The sequence below is a fragment of the Botrytis fragariae genome (genome assembly GCF_013461495.1).
Source record: "Botrytis fragariae strain BVB16 chromosome Unknown tig00000012, whole genome shotgun sequence".
Lineage (NCBI taxonomy): Eukaryota > Fungi > Ascomycota > Leotiomycetes > Helotiales > Sclerotiniaceae > Botrytis > Botrytis fragariae.
In genome coordinates, this window is record NW_023500989.1 from 1895175 (window position 1) to 1910177 (window position 15003).

Genomic DNA, 15003 nt, shown 5'->3' on the forward strand with positions numbered 1-15003 from the left:
TTGATGCGGTTTACGTCGAACTCTGTGCTTCATACTGTATGAAGCAGCTTGTGGCTAATTAAATTTCCTATTTCTGAGGCTAGATGGTTTTGCCGTACATATATTCCCTATCGTACCAGTTCTAGATTTCACCTCTTTCATGTTGGATGAGATGTGAAGCACATCAATCTAATTGAATCCTTAGAGATTCATTATTCCACCTTCTATCTGGTATGTACTAGTTGACTACAGGCTTGAATTGCACTCCCATACAAGAATGGTATATTTGTTACCACTTGAACTCTTTATCATCTTTGTCTCTTCTAAAAATATATGCATGGAATGTGTTGTCCCTTGGTTGAACAAGCAAAGTAACTTCTGCTGTAAATCCTCACTTTTAGGTTGTAAACTACTTATTTTTTACTGCTTTCTACTGTTTAGTGTTTCTATCTCCACTGTAAACTTGGCTTTTTCCGTCCTCCAGACAGAACCGATGTTGTAGCTTATCATCGCAAGTTAGATCCGCCAATGATATGGTCTCGTATCTCATTCAAAAATTTGCATATCTTCTCATGCTGCACATTGAGATACTTGACTGCCACAAGTCCATGCGTGGAAAAGAAACAAATAGTCTTTTGAGTCTGTCTACTCATGTAAGCTACGAAGACCTCCTGTGGATGGAAATTTAAAAGGTGCAGCTCCTGAGATCTATTCTTAGACAAGGTAGTCTAGGCTGTTACATCGAAAGTGATGCAGCTGACTTTTCGCTATCTCCTTCGGTTTTCCGACTACGCGACGATTAGCAGTGTGGCGTTGCCCATAAAGTATAAAGGGCACTAGACACATTGATTCTTCACTTGACTGCTACTTGGCGAAAAGTATTTCGAAATCTGAAATTTATTGCCGACACAAGTGGTCCTGGAATAACTTACGCAGGGTGTTTCACAATGTGTCATTCTAAGATATTTTAAACTGAATTTCGGAAACGAGCGTAGAAATTCGTTGATATCTAATTTCACTCAATTCTGAAGACAATATGTCTGTGTTCCAATTCTTACTACTGTTTAAATCCAGAAAGTCGACATCTGGCTTCTTTATCCTACAATTACCACCCAGCCATCCATTCTACAACTCTAGCTGTGCAAATTCAAAACTCAGAAGCCATCCACAAAGTTTTGTTGGGATAAAAGGGAATGGGAGATAAATTAGCTCATCATCGATCAAATGATCTCCTACTCAGTTCTCCATCACGTATCGCAGGCAATTTATTGCATATCCTTCATCTCAACATCTTCTTCCTGGTTATCTAGTTGCCCATGCACCCCAGTTTCATTATCTGAACCATCTCCTATTCCAATTGGGTTGCTCTCACTGCCCAACTGGTCCTCTTGACTCCTATGACTGGAAGAACGATCATCGTTCTCTTTTCCGCTCCTCCGTTTCTCCCAGGCTAGCCCGCGTCTTGCACCTCCATGACCTCCCTTCCTTTTATACGGTGTGGTTCGTTTTTGAGGAGTATAGACATCATTTTCGCTACCAATGATCGGCTCTGGCTGCTGCTCTACATATTGACGCTCCTTTATTCTACCAATCGGCGATGATCCTTCATTCTCCCCACGTTTATTATGATCAGCCAGTTCTTTAGTTAAAGCATTACTTGGATTTTGACTCCCAGTAGAATCAGTATGTCGGGAGTTAAATTGGAGGGATGGAACGATTTCGTTTGTTCCAATCCCACTATTCTCACCTCTCTTCAGAGAATTTCTTGTTAGACGAACTGACGTTTGCTTTTTCTTTCCTGATTTGGTAGCACTAACTGCGTTGTGATCTCTTAGACTGTTCACCATTCGAGTTCCAGGGGTGTTCTTAGGCTTGCCTGGTTCAATGAGTGAGTAAATTAGACAGGTTCCGGTGGATGAACAACCAATTTGTACTTACCAGACTGCTTTTCACTATTGTTAATTCCATTAGTGCCCGGCTTATTTACAGGCGTAAATTCAATTCGACTCTCCTGATTGTCAAAGTCCTGTATTTCAGTTGAAACACTTCTCATAAGAGATTGCACGGCATCACTTTGGTTTCTTTCTTGCCTTTTATTTGGAGTGGACCCTTCTCTGAGATGGTCAGTAACACTTCTTTTCACTTGTTTGTATGCATCGCTTGGTGTTCGAGGTAACTTTTGATCATCCTCCTTGTCAAAAAGATCTTGACAATATTCAGCGTCAGGCTGTACAAGGCTACGATCTTCCTCGTTTTTCCTTTCTTCATCCTGAGCCTGTAAACAAAACTTTCGCGCACTTTCTACCCCTTTCACAACCAGAAAATCTGCCTTTGTCACATCACAATCTTGGATTAAGCGTTTGATATGAACTTGATATCTTTCTCCACGTTTCCATAGCTTCTGAATGTCGTTCGCAGCTTGTTGCTCAACCCAAGTAAGGCTCAGAGTTGAAGTACCAAGTAAGCTTGACATAGGCCCAGATACGCATATCTTAATTCCTTGTTTCGCAACTTCGTCAATCGGTGGAAGCGTAACAGCTTGTCTGACAACACGGCGGATCGCTTCTGGATCTTTGATATTGATATCATCCAGAAGTTGTACGTATGCTTGGCCTCTGATCATTACAATGCCTCTCATATTGCTGGCTTTTTGCGAATTCTATGTGAAACTCGGCACAAATTCTTCAATTTAAAGAGACTTGACTATGAGTACCGTATATCTTTGACGTCTCGTCAGCTATTCATTCGATGTTATAAACTTGATTTAAGTAGTGCCAAGGATGATAGCTCTTTGCAATGATTCTCTAGGCTCGAGCATTGTGCACGTCGTGGACTATCCGAAAATGGCAGAGGAAGAGAAAACTTACTTGATTCCTAAGAGTAATACAGATATCTTTGATATCGTAGACTATAAAATATTCGGGGACGTGATGCGGTGATAGTCTTATAGTTAACGAGGGACATTCCGTGCAGAAGAACAATGAACGCTGTTGGATAGAAATTCGTGTCTTTATGATTTAATGACTAGCTCATTGTGCTGAAATCGATATAATGGATAACGGACTATAAACTAACAAGTTTTAGAGCAATACACAATTTGTACTAGAAGATACTTCATACTAATCTATCAGAATCAGTAACCCATCCACAGCTACATATATCATGTTCAGACGACTAGTTGGGCGACTTACTCGGTATTGATGTATGATTTGGAGGAAATTCTTTATGAATTATGCTGTGAGTTGTTGAAAAGATTGAAAAATATCAAAGGTAGTCGTGGTAGAGAATGGGGAAGGAGGTAATTGTCCACCACTTCTGCCCTTTCCTCAGCTCTTGGCCCTGCTATTTCTGGTCTCCGGAGCTACACATTGCCCGGAGAACTTTTATAGCCTGTCTATGATTGTCCAACAATTACTCAAAGTCTCGACTCTGCTGTCAATTGCATGATGCACTTGACAGGAGAACATTAGATCACAAGTCGAGGTAGGTCCATGTATATTATACCATTTGAATTGTTCTCTATTCTAAGATTAAATCACATATTTGTGATCATAAAAAATTACGTTGAGTCCTTTATAACATCTATCTTGACTTGAAAATGTGTAACAATCATCACTTTCATGCACCAACAATTTAAGAAGTGCCATATAATTAAAGCAAAAGATCATTTGAAATGCTTCCCAAACAGAAATAATCAACCAATCAAAAGACTTAGTCCAAAGTCCAAAAGACTGACTCAGATGACAGCTCAAGCATCCCAGTGCAGCAAAGTTTGTGAGCAGAAGAATTGTAGTGGAGCAAAACCAGATACATGACTTCTTCAAATCTCAGGAGCTGGCTCGGAAGTGCTGCGCTTTCTGGCGTTAGCTTCAGCAATTTTTTCTCCAGCCGTTTCTTTCATTTGATGATTAATCTTCCAATCAGGTATACGAGGAACAATCGGTCGTGGCTGGGCGAAACTTCGATCGAGAGGGGTTGCTGAAAGATCCGGTTTCTGCGTGGAAGCTATTTGATGCGAGCCAGATTCTGAGTAATTTTCTCTCGTTGCAATAGTGGTGGATGCCACTGGGACAGGTGACATGGAATTAGCCGGTTCGGAAACAGGTACCATGCGAGCAGTCGGCATTTTAACAGGCGTATCACGAGGAGATGCGATGGAACCAAAAGTCACAGGTCGAAATCTAATCGGCGCTGGTGCAGGTACAGTAGGCGCAGGTGCAGTAGGAGCAAGTTTAGTAGGTGCAGACGTAATATTGGGTACAATTGGTCTGGGAGCCGACCATTTCGACTCTTCAGGCAAATGATCATACAATATTGTAGCCTGCTCAGCCAAAAGATCAAGAGCTTGTCGTCTGTCACCAAGTCCTTGACTCGTCTTGAAATTGGTTGAGGAACGGTGCAATTCAGTTGACGGTTTATCATAAACAATCTCTTCGTTGTAAACATTGCGTTTCTTGTATCGACTACGAGGTGGCTCTGCTTTATGTTGAAAGTTGGCCTTCTGGCGAGGTTGAAGTGGCCGAGGCTGGGTAGGAGGATGAAGTGAAGGAGTTGGAGCCAATTCTGGTGATGCTTCGACTATAGAACGATCGGTTTCATATGTAGAAGAGGCAAAAGAGCACTCTTGCTCATCGAAAGACTCTTGAGCAGCTGCCTTATCTCTGATCTGCTTTCCTAATTGACTTTGCCCGCGGCGACTCCTTGCTGGTGGATGACCATTTTTCTGTGCAAGGGCACTATTTCTCAGCAGTTCCATCACTACAATGGCATCGGGAGCCAGGAAGTAACCCATCTCTTGTCGTAAGACCCAATCATGGCGTCTGGGTATCTGGCGATCCTCACGAAGTGGTACAGAGATACAAACAGCTTCTCGGGGATTCTGGGCGCTACTTTTGCAACGATATCGCCGGGGAGCACCGGGTATTCCTTTATCCTGCTCAATATTTTCAATTGAGGAGTTGTAATCGTCAGCGATCTGCGTCCAATCGATATCTTTTTTGGCATTAAGATAATCCCGAACTAATTCGGTGAGAATCTTTTGTTCTTGCACAGTCCAAAAATCGTTGTTGTCATAGACTTTACCAATGTTTCGTCGAATGACTTGATTTCGCCAATTATTAAGTGCATGCAAAGATTTGGCATCATTCCAATTCACTCGAACGCCCTTTGAATCATCCTCGTATTGGAATTCGACATCGCCTTGAATCAGCTTATTTGAACAATCGTCGATTTCTTCGGTCTTGAACCTAACTACAAGTTTAGAGGGGTCTGGTTTGCCAAGAATCGCAGGGCTTCGGTCAATGGTTCCGTCGTCGATGCAGCGCGTGCCTCTTTTACCCTTCGGGGCGTGTCTTTTGTTTAGCTAATGCGTCTTAGTTTAAGATACGGAAAGAGAAGTGAAGAATATGAACTTACTCTGTGTCTCTTCTCCTCCTCAGTTTCACTAGTTAGATCAGGGGCGGGAGCTCTCTTCCATTGTAAATAGCCTGGTGCATGGCCAGGGCTGAACAAAGCTTCTGGATCAATATATTCAGGGTTTGTAGTGGTGGTGAGAGGCTCGTCGACACTTGCATGAGGATTGGCGGCAAGTCTGGGCCTCTTAGTAGCGCTTACTCGCGGTGAGATAGGCATTTCTTGGATATGCTCTGGAAGCTTGTCAGATTCCTGAGGCTTCGGGGTGTTGTTGTGAGAAGACATCGCGAAAGGTCCTGTTGGCATGCACTTGTTAGAATACCTCTTTCTGTAGTGTTCCCATAGATTTTCACCGAAATGTTTGGAGAAATGAAGTAAGAGAATCCACATCACCATGCAGATGATTTATTTGACTAAAATTAGATAATAGGATGAAAGAACTATGGCTCAAGCTTTTCTTTTAAATCTTCTCCCAATGTCATGAAAGAAGTAATATGAGAGTGGATCGAAAGACTCACCGGTATAAAAGAGGAAAACACTAATTGCACTTCTCCATAGGATCAAACATCTGTCATCCTTCAGGATACTTCTTGGGAAACTAATTAGTCAAGCTCTGTTAGATAAATTTTCACTGATGACAAGAAAGAAATTGGCATGAATCGATGGGGGAATATGTGCGATCAAGTTCAAGTGATAAGGAGGGCTGTTAGAATTCTTGCAGGCGGACTTGCTCTGTGTGATCAACTCCTTGCAAAGTTCTAGAGAAGAGTATTATGGAAAGATTGATAGGATTAGAGATGTAAAATGCTTGAGAAACTGAAGCTATTGTGGAGCAGTTAATGGTGAAGTCTTTTGTGTTGCGGTGTTGCGATAGATACGTGCTACCGTCCGCTTTCGCTGCAACTGCTGGCAGAAGAGAGCTTCATCAGATCGCTCCTCAGCTTTGTGTGTAGTATAGTGGTGAGAAAACTTGAGAAGCTTTGTAGTTGTGGAAAACAAGATGAACGTATATGATAGACAAGATGGTGAGTTAACACAGGAAGAAGAGAATGTCAACATACTTATCTTGAATCACTTTCGCATAAGTCTCGATGTTGATGTTGTTGGGGCAGCAATATTACATCCTGGTGAGTCCGAGTTAGTTGTTTTCTGTTTATTTTTATGATAAACTGGGCATACTTCAGCAAATTAGATCGTTCCAATCATTGTTAAAGTAGTAACGAGTTCATTTGCTCTCATCTAAGACATAATCAGACATGTTTGAGATGAGAGATATTAAGTTGAATGGGAGTAGCCTTGTGCTTATACAAGGCCATATGTTGTGACCATAAACTTTACTTGATATCAAATGGAAATCCTTGCGGATATTTCTTGATAAAAAAACAGTAAGTTGGTAGCTTTTCATATGATTCAAATTTCAAATTTCAAATTTCATCCCTCGAGTCAATCTCCTATTCTTCATCTCAAGTTCACAAGACTGCAGCCGAACTCACGACTCTTTGACATGACCTTATATAAACATTATCAGCCTGATTTCACTCTTTATTGCTTGATCTATAGTCTATTTAGTAGTTGGGAACAAATGTTGAAGTGATGAGGAAACCACCAGTAACATATCTGTTTCTATAACGAAACAATAGGAAACTTGTGATGTGATGCTTCTGAAAACTCTATTCACTTCACTCATAATCAGCTCTTTTTTATGAATACACAGGTTAATGATATGGTGAGCCAGACTTTGTGTTGTTTCTTAGAGTCTAGAAGAATGCTGAATGTGGGACCAAATTTTTAGAATGTGATTATTCATTCCCGAGTAGTTACATGATTAAATTGATACCTATCTGTTAAAAGGAAGTCGTAGATGAAGACTAATGGGTATATATCACGAGCAGATTCTAATATTAACCAGACTATCTCACTTTTAAGGATATCTTCGCGTTAAGTTAAGCCCATCATAAATTTTAAGCTTGAGCAGGGTTGAAAAGTCCAAAAAGATATAGCTACTGACTCTGATTTCTCATGATGCTATCATTTCAATGGGATGGTTCCTGTTACATTATTATTATTTTGTAAAGAAGAGAAAAGCGCCTCCAGTCACTTATCTGGTTATGAGTGGCAGAGCCACAAGAGACTTTAGAGATTGTGTTTGTCCCAAGACTCACCATCAGCATTAGACAGTAGTCAAACCACATTGAACATTTTATTGAGAAAAGGAATTCTTTAGCTTCTAGTTTTACACTATCCATTCACACAAATAGAATGAGGGATGAGAGGTATGAGTGAATCGTGACTCCCACAATGTAATTAGATGTCGATTGGATCCCCAGTCTAGTTTGTATCATTATTGACACATGGATATATGCTATCTTTTGTTTGTGACCTAAACTCGTGGTATGATTGTATGCACAGTATCCTTGAGTCATTTTATGTTGTTTGCCAAAACAATTTTATATATTACTCAGAATCATTCAATGAGCATGAGTATTTAATTTCAAATATATTCCCTTCCTGTGGCCAATTCAATGCTCCTCACCCGTTATCTCATTGCAGACCCCCCGGAGAGTTTTTTCTCAGACATTGAGAAGTGTATCAACTTCACTTTGATCAAGCAGTGCCGTCTTTCTTGTTTCTAACTATCGAATGAGCCTTCATGCTATCTTCTACACGCTTGCTTAAAAGCTCATTAGACTACATCCCAATTCTCGAGTTGAAAGTAAACTAATCACTATCTAATTGCCTATCAAGCGCAGCCACTACTCCCACACCAATCTTCCCAAAGAATTGTAGGTGATGGTAAATTGCAATTCCTTTCATCCTTCAATCTTTTGTGGCGCATCTAGTCCTGTGGCATAACAGGCTATTTTGATTCCTTGGTCTCATTCATGTGAGGAGATTCCGAAGCTAACATAGAAGACTCATCTCCTCTTTGCCACGCCAGATAAGTCATTGTTCTTCCTCCTTTGCAGATCTAGAGTGTTCTCTGCTCTAGGTGATATATACCAGCTATTGCTCTTTGTATGATTCCTCGACATGTCTTGTATTCATTGAAGTAGTTCGGATCTCGCTTTGCATTTTAGGGGGAATTCGAACGGTCGAGTTAATTTCGAGACAAAAGGGGTTCAGTGATAATCCGAGGTCAGATGTCTGTTCTAAAGTGCAAAGGTTAGCATACTTTGTGCTATATGTAAGATATGCGGTAGAGTAAGAAAGAGAAGGTAGCCGGAAATACTTCTAGATGGCGTTGCTCAACGACAAGCTGCTAATTCGATCAACAAACATCTTTATTGTTTCATTATGGACTGGAAGATGGAACTATAGAGATGGGGAATCTGAAATGCCATTAAATTATGAGTCTCAAGCCTGCAGGTGTATTCCAATCGCAAAGAGCATATGGAAGGGTTGATTGCGCACCAGATCATGTCAAAATAGAATCATTCCGCTCTATCGCTTCATTTGAAGACTTTCAAGAACAAGAACAATGTCGTGGATTTCTAACAGTTAGAGATTTCGCAAGTAGTTTATTACTTCTCAAATGGTGTCCAAGTTAGGTATTTGACACGTGAAAGAAGTCGCATCTGTATCTAAACATTTTAATGAATCTTGAAGATCGTTTATTCCTGAATTTGCCATTGAAAGCAACTAATTGATATCTTTGTCTAATGAAGATTACAAAACTGTCATTTAATTACTAAGAACCCTATGAGGCTTGAGATTGTAATGGAACGGTCACCTGTGAGTGGCTAGTTGATTATTGAAATGTGGGTTTATATACAGCTACTATCAATACACACTCACTGTACTCCATCAGTAATGCGGGGGACAGGTACCAGGCACCCGGGTTTCATCGTAAGGGTTTCCATTATATATATACTGCGACGCTATAGGCTCGATCGGCGATGCTACGGGACCTTCATTGAATTAACGCTATTTTTCAAGCTCCATGGAACAAAATTCATCAAGGCGTTACCCAGTTAGATTGATATCAATCTTCAAACTCATATACAATACATCAAGCGAGGCTTAGTACATACGGTACTTGATACCTCAAATTAGTTCTTAAGTACTTGATCTTTCTACCGGAATTTGCTCCTCTTCTTTTTCATTACAGAGAAGTCCTCGATAATTATAACAATTCTTACTGAGAAACATCGAACTTCTATAAAAACAAATCTAGTACAACATCATCTTTTTAAATCACCCTCTCTTGAGTAGACCTCGCACGTTATCTTTCTATCACATATACAGAAACTTCATTTGAATTTATCAATTACATTAGTCATTCTAAGAATTTAAAATCAATCTATCACAATGGCTCCTCCTCATACTTCAGGAACCAAGGATGACCAGGATAAGTCATCAAATAGAAAAGGCGCTAGCATTAGAAACAAGGATGCTAGCAGGGTAAACAAGCCTTCGGTACGTAAGACAAGAGCATCAGGTCAAATGGTATGGTTTCTCAAAACAATGAATTGAAGGAAGAAGACTATGAACTGAGGCTAATTACCGCTTCTAGGCATCTGGATCAAAAAACTCAAAGTCGAACACAACTCCTGCCCCACGTGCCAAGTCATCGAGACTTTCCGAAGGTCCTGCGTCTGAGATATCACAAGACGATAACGTCCAAGGTGAGTCTTCTACGCGAACCTTAATTCCACGTGCTGCTACGCGACAGCTCATCCCACCCCCCGTCCACTCAAACGAAGGGAATTACGTCGAATCTCCTCAGCTGACCAGATTCTCTGAAGATTCACCAGTAGCTCAAAATCTTCGCATGAGAGAGTGGGACCTCGACGGTGGACGCAACTTGACACCCACAGAGCAACGACAACACAAGGTTTACAAAGCCGATCGTGCCAGAACATTGAGGGACGAAAAAATTAGTGGGCGTCGGACAGCTGTTCATACACAGCCAGAGCCAATCCACAATACTCTGCACGCCATCCAAGCTAGGAGACAAAAGAGACCCGGCCCACAACCACTGTCTGCAGCCATTATGACTTCTTTGGCTGCTGAAAAAGCCAAATTCAAGGAAGAAGAATTGGCGGCCAAGCGTGACTACATAAAGAAACACAGTGGTGGGGGTTGGGGCATTGAAGACTATGAGGAAGTAAGTCTTCGTGGTGGACGTCCTGAAAAGGGTGCTTTAACCCCCACCAGCAGCCCAGTCTTGTCTTCTCAGTCTAGAACTGATTCTGAATCAACCGTATCTGGTGATTCTCCCATCGAAGCCACGGGGCCTGTTGAGGCCGCACATTCCCGTTTGGCTTCTCAGCCTCCATCGGAACATGGTGATGCACCTGTCGACTCCGACGACTCAGTCATGAGTGCTGCTGCCGAGTCGGTCACGTCACCAAGGTCCCATTTACTCCCGACAGCGGGAAGCTTGGGAAATGGTAAAGGAAAGGTGAGTCTATCGTCTATTATATTTATGATGAAGACCTGGCATGCTAATAATTTTTTCTTACAGGCTGTGGCTATAGATGAAGACGAAGAGTCTTCTGAAGAGTCAACTGAGGATCCTACTAGCGATGATAACATCGCAGATCGTTATCGAAGTGCGACCCACACCTATGGTCAACCTAATATGGCTTCGAGCAGTCATGGGCCCATCGAAAGAGAAGCCAAGAAGATGCCTCCGGGTCATGTTGCCATCGGCGAAGAAACTCACAGCCGAGATCAGATTCTGGTTGGGGCTCCACAGCCAGAAGCTTTAATCATCACGATCCGAACCGAAAAGCGCGATGAACATGATGTGGTAACTGCTCGAGCTTTGGTTACCCATAAATATACAAAAGGAATAAACTGGTCCGACGCAAGAGACGTGAAGTTTCTCAACAAGTGGCGAAGCCAGATTCTAGTTCGAGCCTTTAAGGCAAAGCATGAACGAAGATGGAAATACACCCTCAGTGAGATGAACGCTTTGTGCCACTTCCTTGAAATCCAGCTCGCTGCACCTGGAGTGGATGGTCTAATGACCAATGTTGATTGGGCAGAGGTCACAACCAACTACAACAATCACTTTCAGGGAAAGAGACAATATGCTGGCGAATTGTATGCCAGCGCTTCTTACACTGGTGATGATGGTAGAAAGACATCTGCCGCCGGTCAACCAATGAAGGCTGATCGTGATGCCCCATTTCGATCTGAGATAGCTTTGAAGAATCAAATCTATCACTTCAGAGACCAACGAGCAGTCGACCTTGTCAGAAACTCGAAAGGTGCAAGACCGTCGGATGGACCTCGGAAGCCCGCGGGTGATGAACCACAGGATGATACTGAGAATATTCCCTCAGTCTTGCCTAGTGAAAGGTCTTCCCCCAGTTCCAAGGGATCGCTCAAAAAGCTGATCTTTAAGTTTGGGAACGGTAGCAAGGTGACTCTCGAGAACAAGAAGAGAGCCAACACTGAAGACGGTACAGATGAAGAGATGTGCCCACCGAACAAGAAGACAAAGGTGAGTGGGCCTTCTCATCTCCGTGGGGGCAGCGGTGACATCTGGGAAGGCTCCGAATCGAACTTCGACTACAGCGAAGATAGTGCACCACCGACTCACTACCATGATCGCGAGCTACGTTCTGATTCTCCCTTTCGACAAGGCTTCCCTTCTCGAACTGCACGAGCCTTTTCCGATGCTCAACGTGTCTTGGGCCAAGGCAGGGCAGCACATGGTGTCAATAACCAACCCATGATCGCTCAGTCTACCTCTGGATCTAGAAGCCAGCAGTGCTCGAGAGAAATTGAGGAGAACTATGATGATGATAGTGACGATGAAGGCACATCATCCTCATATAAGGTCAATGTGAATCCATGCCTTCCTCAAGAGGTTCAATTTCCGCCTGTATATTCACAGGCTCGCCACCCACTTCCCGCAGTTCGACATCCCCTCGTAGATGCACAGGGTATTCGTCGTCGATCCAGACATCGGCGTCCACTCAATGTTGACGCACCACAGCGTCACCTCCTTCCCAATGGAGCATTTTTGCCGGCTCAACATGGCTTGCCACAGATAGCTCCAACTTCAAACAGCAAGAAGAGAGTAAGGGATGATGGCACTGCCGGTATAGGCAACAACAACCAACAAGTCCCATCGAAGAGACCAAGACTGCACGATCAAGATCAAGATCAAGAAGACGATCAAGACGAATATGAAGATCAAGATGAGCATCGAGACCAACACAGCGATCAACAAGAACCAATTGCAGAAGGTCCGAACCAGATTTTCTTCGCTCCATTCCCACACAATTCTAGTGTGGCCAATCGGGAAGCTGCTCTTCGATTACGATTGCGAGCTTCAGTGAGAGGACCACAAGTAGTCACCAGGACACTCAGGCAAACCGGGCCTCGCCTTCCAACTCTGGATGATTATTTCGCTGAAGAGTGATAATTTCTTGTGAAAGGAAGGGGGACATTCCACTTTCCAATTTTGTGGAGCATATCTGTTGGGCTGCCGTCTGAGGTAGTGCTTGTAAGAGGGAGTTCTGGTAATAGGTTGGATTTTGGCTAATGCTGTGAACTTGAGTTTCGATATCGGATATGCTACGGATCTGAGAATATCTAGTGTTAACTATGGCATCGATTGTTTGCGAGTTGTGAATATTATTCTAACGTGGCGGGCCACCACGTTGGACGCCTTTCCATCTCATGTCAACTTGTAAATTGTAGTTGGGAAGTTGGCTAGGTCCTTCAGCCACCACTAGGCTTCCTCCACCTCTCTGCTGGTGTCAGTTGAGACCATTGGTACTTCAGGAGTGGGTGATATAATTTTGTAAAATATTTCGGAACACGGTCTGTTGTGTACACAGGGAGGGCTTTGAATTACGGTAGCGATTTGGATTTAGGCAGCGTTAGGATTGGTCCTGTAATTGATGGTCAAGAAATGGGTCAAGAGCGTTTAGCATATGCTCACCAGCGTTGAACGATGTTTCGGGCTGTTTTCTTCTGAATTCTCGGTTTGTGGATTTTCTCCTAAGCAATCATAGAAATTGACGTGTAAACAAAGTTTATAGCATGCTCGAGTGTTGCAATCATTAGTGATGACCCCCATTTGTCAAAGTCAAAAATATTGCGAAATATTCCAGATAAGCCTATTGACCTTGTGGAACAATGTTTTCCAAGCCCACAATCAGCAAGATTACTTAAAGAGCTTTAAGGCTAGAATTATTGCTGTTTTTTATTAATCGTTTGGATTAAGCTTACTTCTATAAAAAGCTATAAGACTAGCATCGCCGTCTACTTTGAGTCTCAAATCCACATGCCCCTCTCACTAGAAAGGTAAATCACTTGCTGTAGTTGCTGTCTCATCGACTGTCCACCCATTAAGGCTCTACATTCTCTAGGGATATGAATCTATCTTTGAGCCCTTGATAAATTCTCCCAGAACATTTTCTAGCCTATTTTATTTTGTTCTCAATAATGCAAAATATATTGCTCACCAGAAAACTCGCTCACGAGACTGCTCAAGTGATGTCCTCCCCCTCCCCCTTTTTTGACATTGCGTGCGTGTACTTGAATATGAATTAGCTGGCATCACACAGTGAGAGTCTCTTAGCTAAAGAAAGTAATGCAGTCGCATAACTTAGTCGAGACCGTCTGAAGGTCAGACTTCCCTTACATGCAATTCATGGCTATTGCTAATACTGATAGCAACACTTTTCATTCACGCGCTCGAGACTCCTCGCATTCTGAATGAATAAGCCTGGCGAGTACAGCTTGGTATACTAATACCATTGTTTCCGAAGTTTATGGAACTCATGACCAATTATGGTGACTAACTTGTTAAGTAGTCACGTATTCACGATACTCATAAGATTATCTCTTTAGGTATCATCAACTTCAAGATTAATGTGAGACGGCTTAGGAATTAATCCGCAAACAGAATACAAAGAAGATGGACTACGCTTTAACTGATTGTACACAAAAAATTGAGGTCTGCACATTGTTACGATCCGTCGAATGGACATATGAATGGTCTATGATATCAAGATGAAATTATGACATCCTCTCTCATAGCAAAGACTTCTTCCTAGCAAACGGACATACTCAGGGGCTACTTCTCGCCTCACATATCAATGAAAGCCTGCCTTCCTTGTTGGATCCTTTGCTTCAATCATGTAATTCAATACAATTGATTGTTTTCAGTAGCTGTTCCTTGGTGCGTTCTGATAGTTAAAAGGAGAACAAAGGAAACTTGGCAGGTTACAGTCATGAACTCGAACCCTCGGACTATGGACAATTCCGCCTTCCGCAATGGGTAGTTCGTCTGAACTTAAGCCATCTCCACAATCATCACATAGCTGACGACATACAATTGTTTCACTGATACAGTTGATGGTATATCTTCTTAATATTGTCTCAATATAATCATTCATCCAACGCAGCTTCATCCTTTGCACTTGAACTGCTGCTTTCGATCCGACAGGGTTAGCACGGACCAATAAAACGATAAGAACCTTGAGCATCATCTAGAATCAAACAACACACGACCGAGAAATCCGGTGGTAAGAGTAATACAAACTTCACGAGAACCTCAAAATAGAATGGAAAGACGACTTGTATGACCTGAAAGCTCCACTTCAGTGTGATACTGAATGTCTCATAGTAGATCACGACAAA

General features: G+C 42.3%; 3 protein-coding genes across 3 annotated transcripts; 1 reads left to right on the plus strand and 2 right to left on the minus strand.

Annotated features, from left to right (window-relative positions):
* Window positions 1-1244: 1244 nt before the first annotated feature.
* Window positions 1245-2617, minus strand: Bfra_002808 (uncharacterized protein; the record flags this gene model as incomplete). Its single annotated transcript, XM_037333222.1, has 2 exons — window positions 1245-1855; window positions 1918-2617. 2 exons carry the CDS (start codon window positions 2615-2617, stop codon window positions 1245-1247), a joined length of 1311 nt encoding a protein of 436 aa, XP_037195350.1.
* A 1182-nt stretch (window positions 2618-3799) lies between these two features.
* Bfra_002809 (uncharacterized protein) lies at window positions 3800-5787 on the minus strand (the record flags this gene model as incomplete). Its single annotated transcript, XM_037333223.1, has 2 exons — window positions 3800-5341; window positions 5395-5787. 2 exons carry the CDS (start codon window positions 5785-5787, stop codon window positions 3800-3802), a joined length of 1935 nt encoding a protein of 644 aa, XP_037195351.1.
* A 3912-nt stretch (window positions 5788-9699) lies between these two features.
* On the plus strand, window positions 9700-12772 carry Bfra_002810 (uncharacterized protein; the record flags this gene model as incomplete). The annotated part of the gene is made up of 3 exons (XM_037333224.1): window positions 9700-9837; window positions 9905-10795; window positions 10859-12772. The coding sequence occupies 3 exons, from the start codon at window positions 9700-9702 to the stop codon at window positions 12770-12772; spliced, it is 2943 nt and encodes a 980-aa protein (XP_037195352.1).
* Between the last annotated feature and the right edge of the window lie 2231 nt (window positions 12773-15003).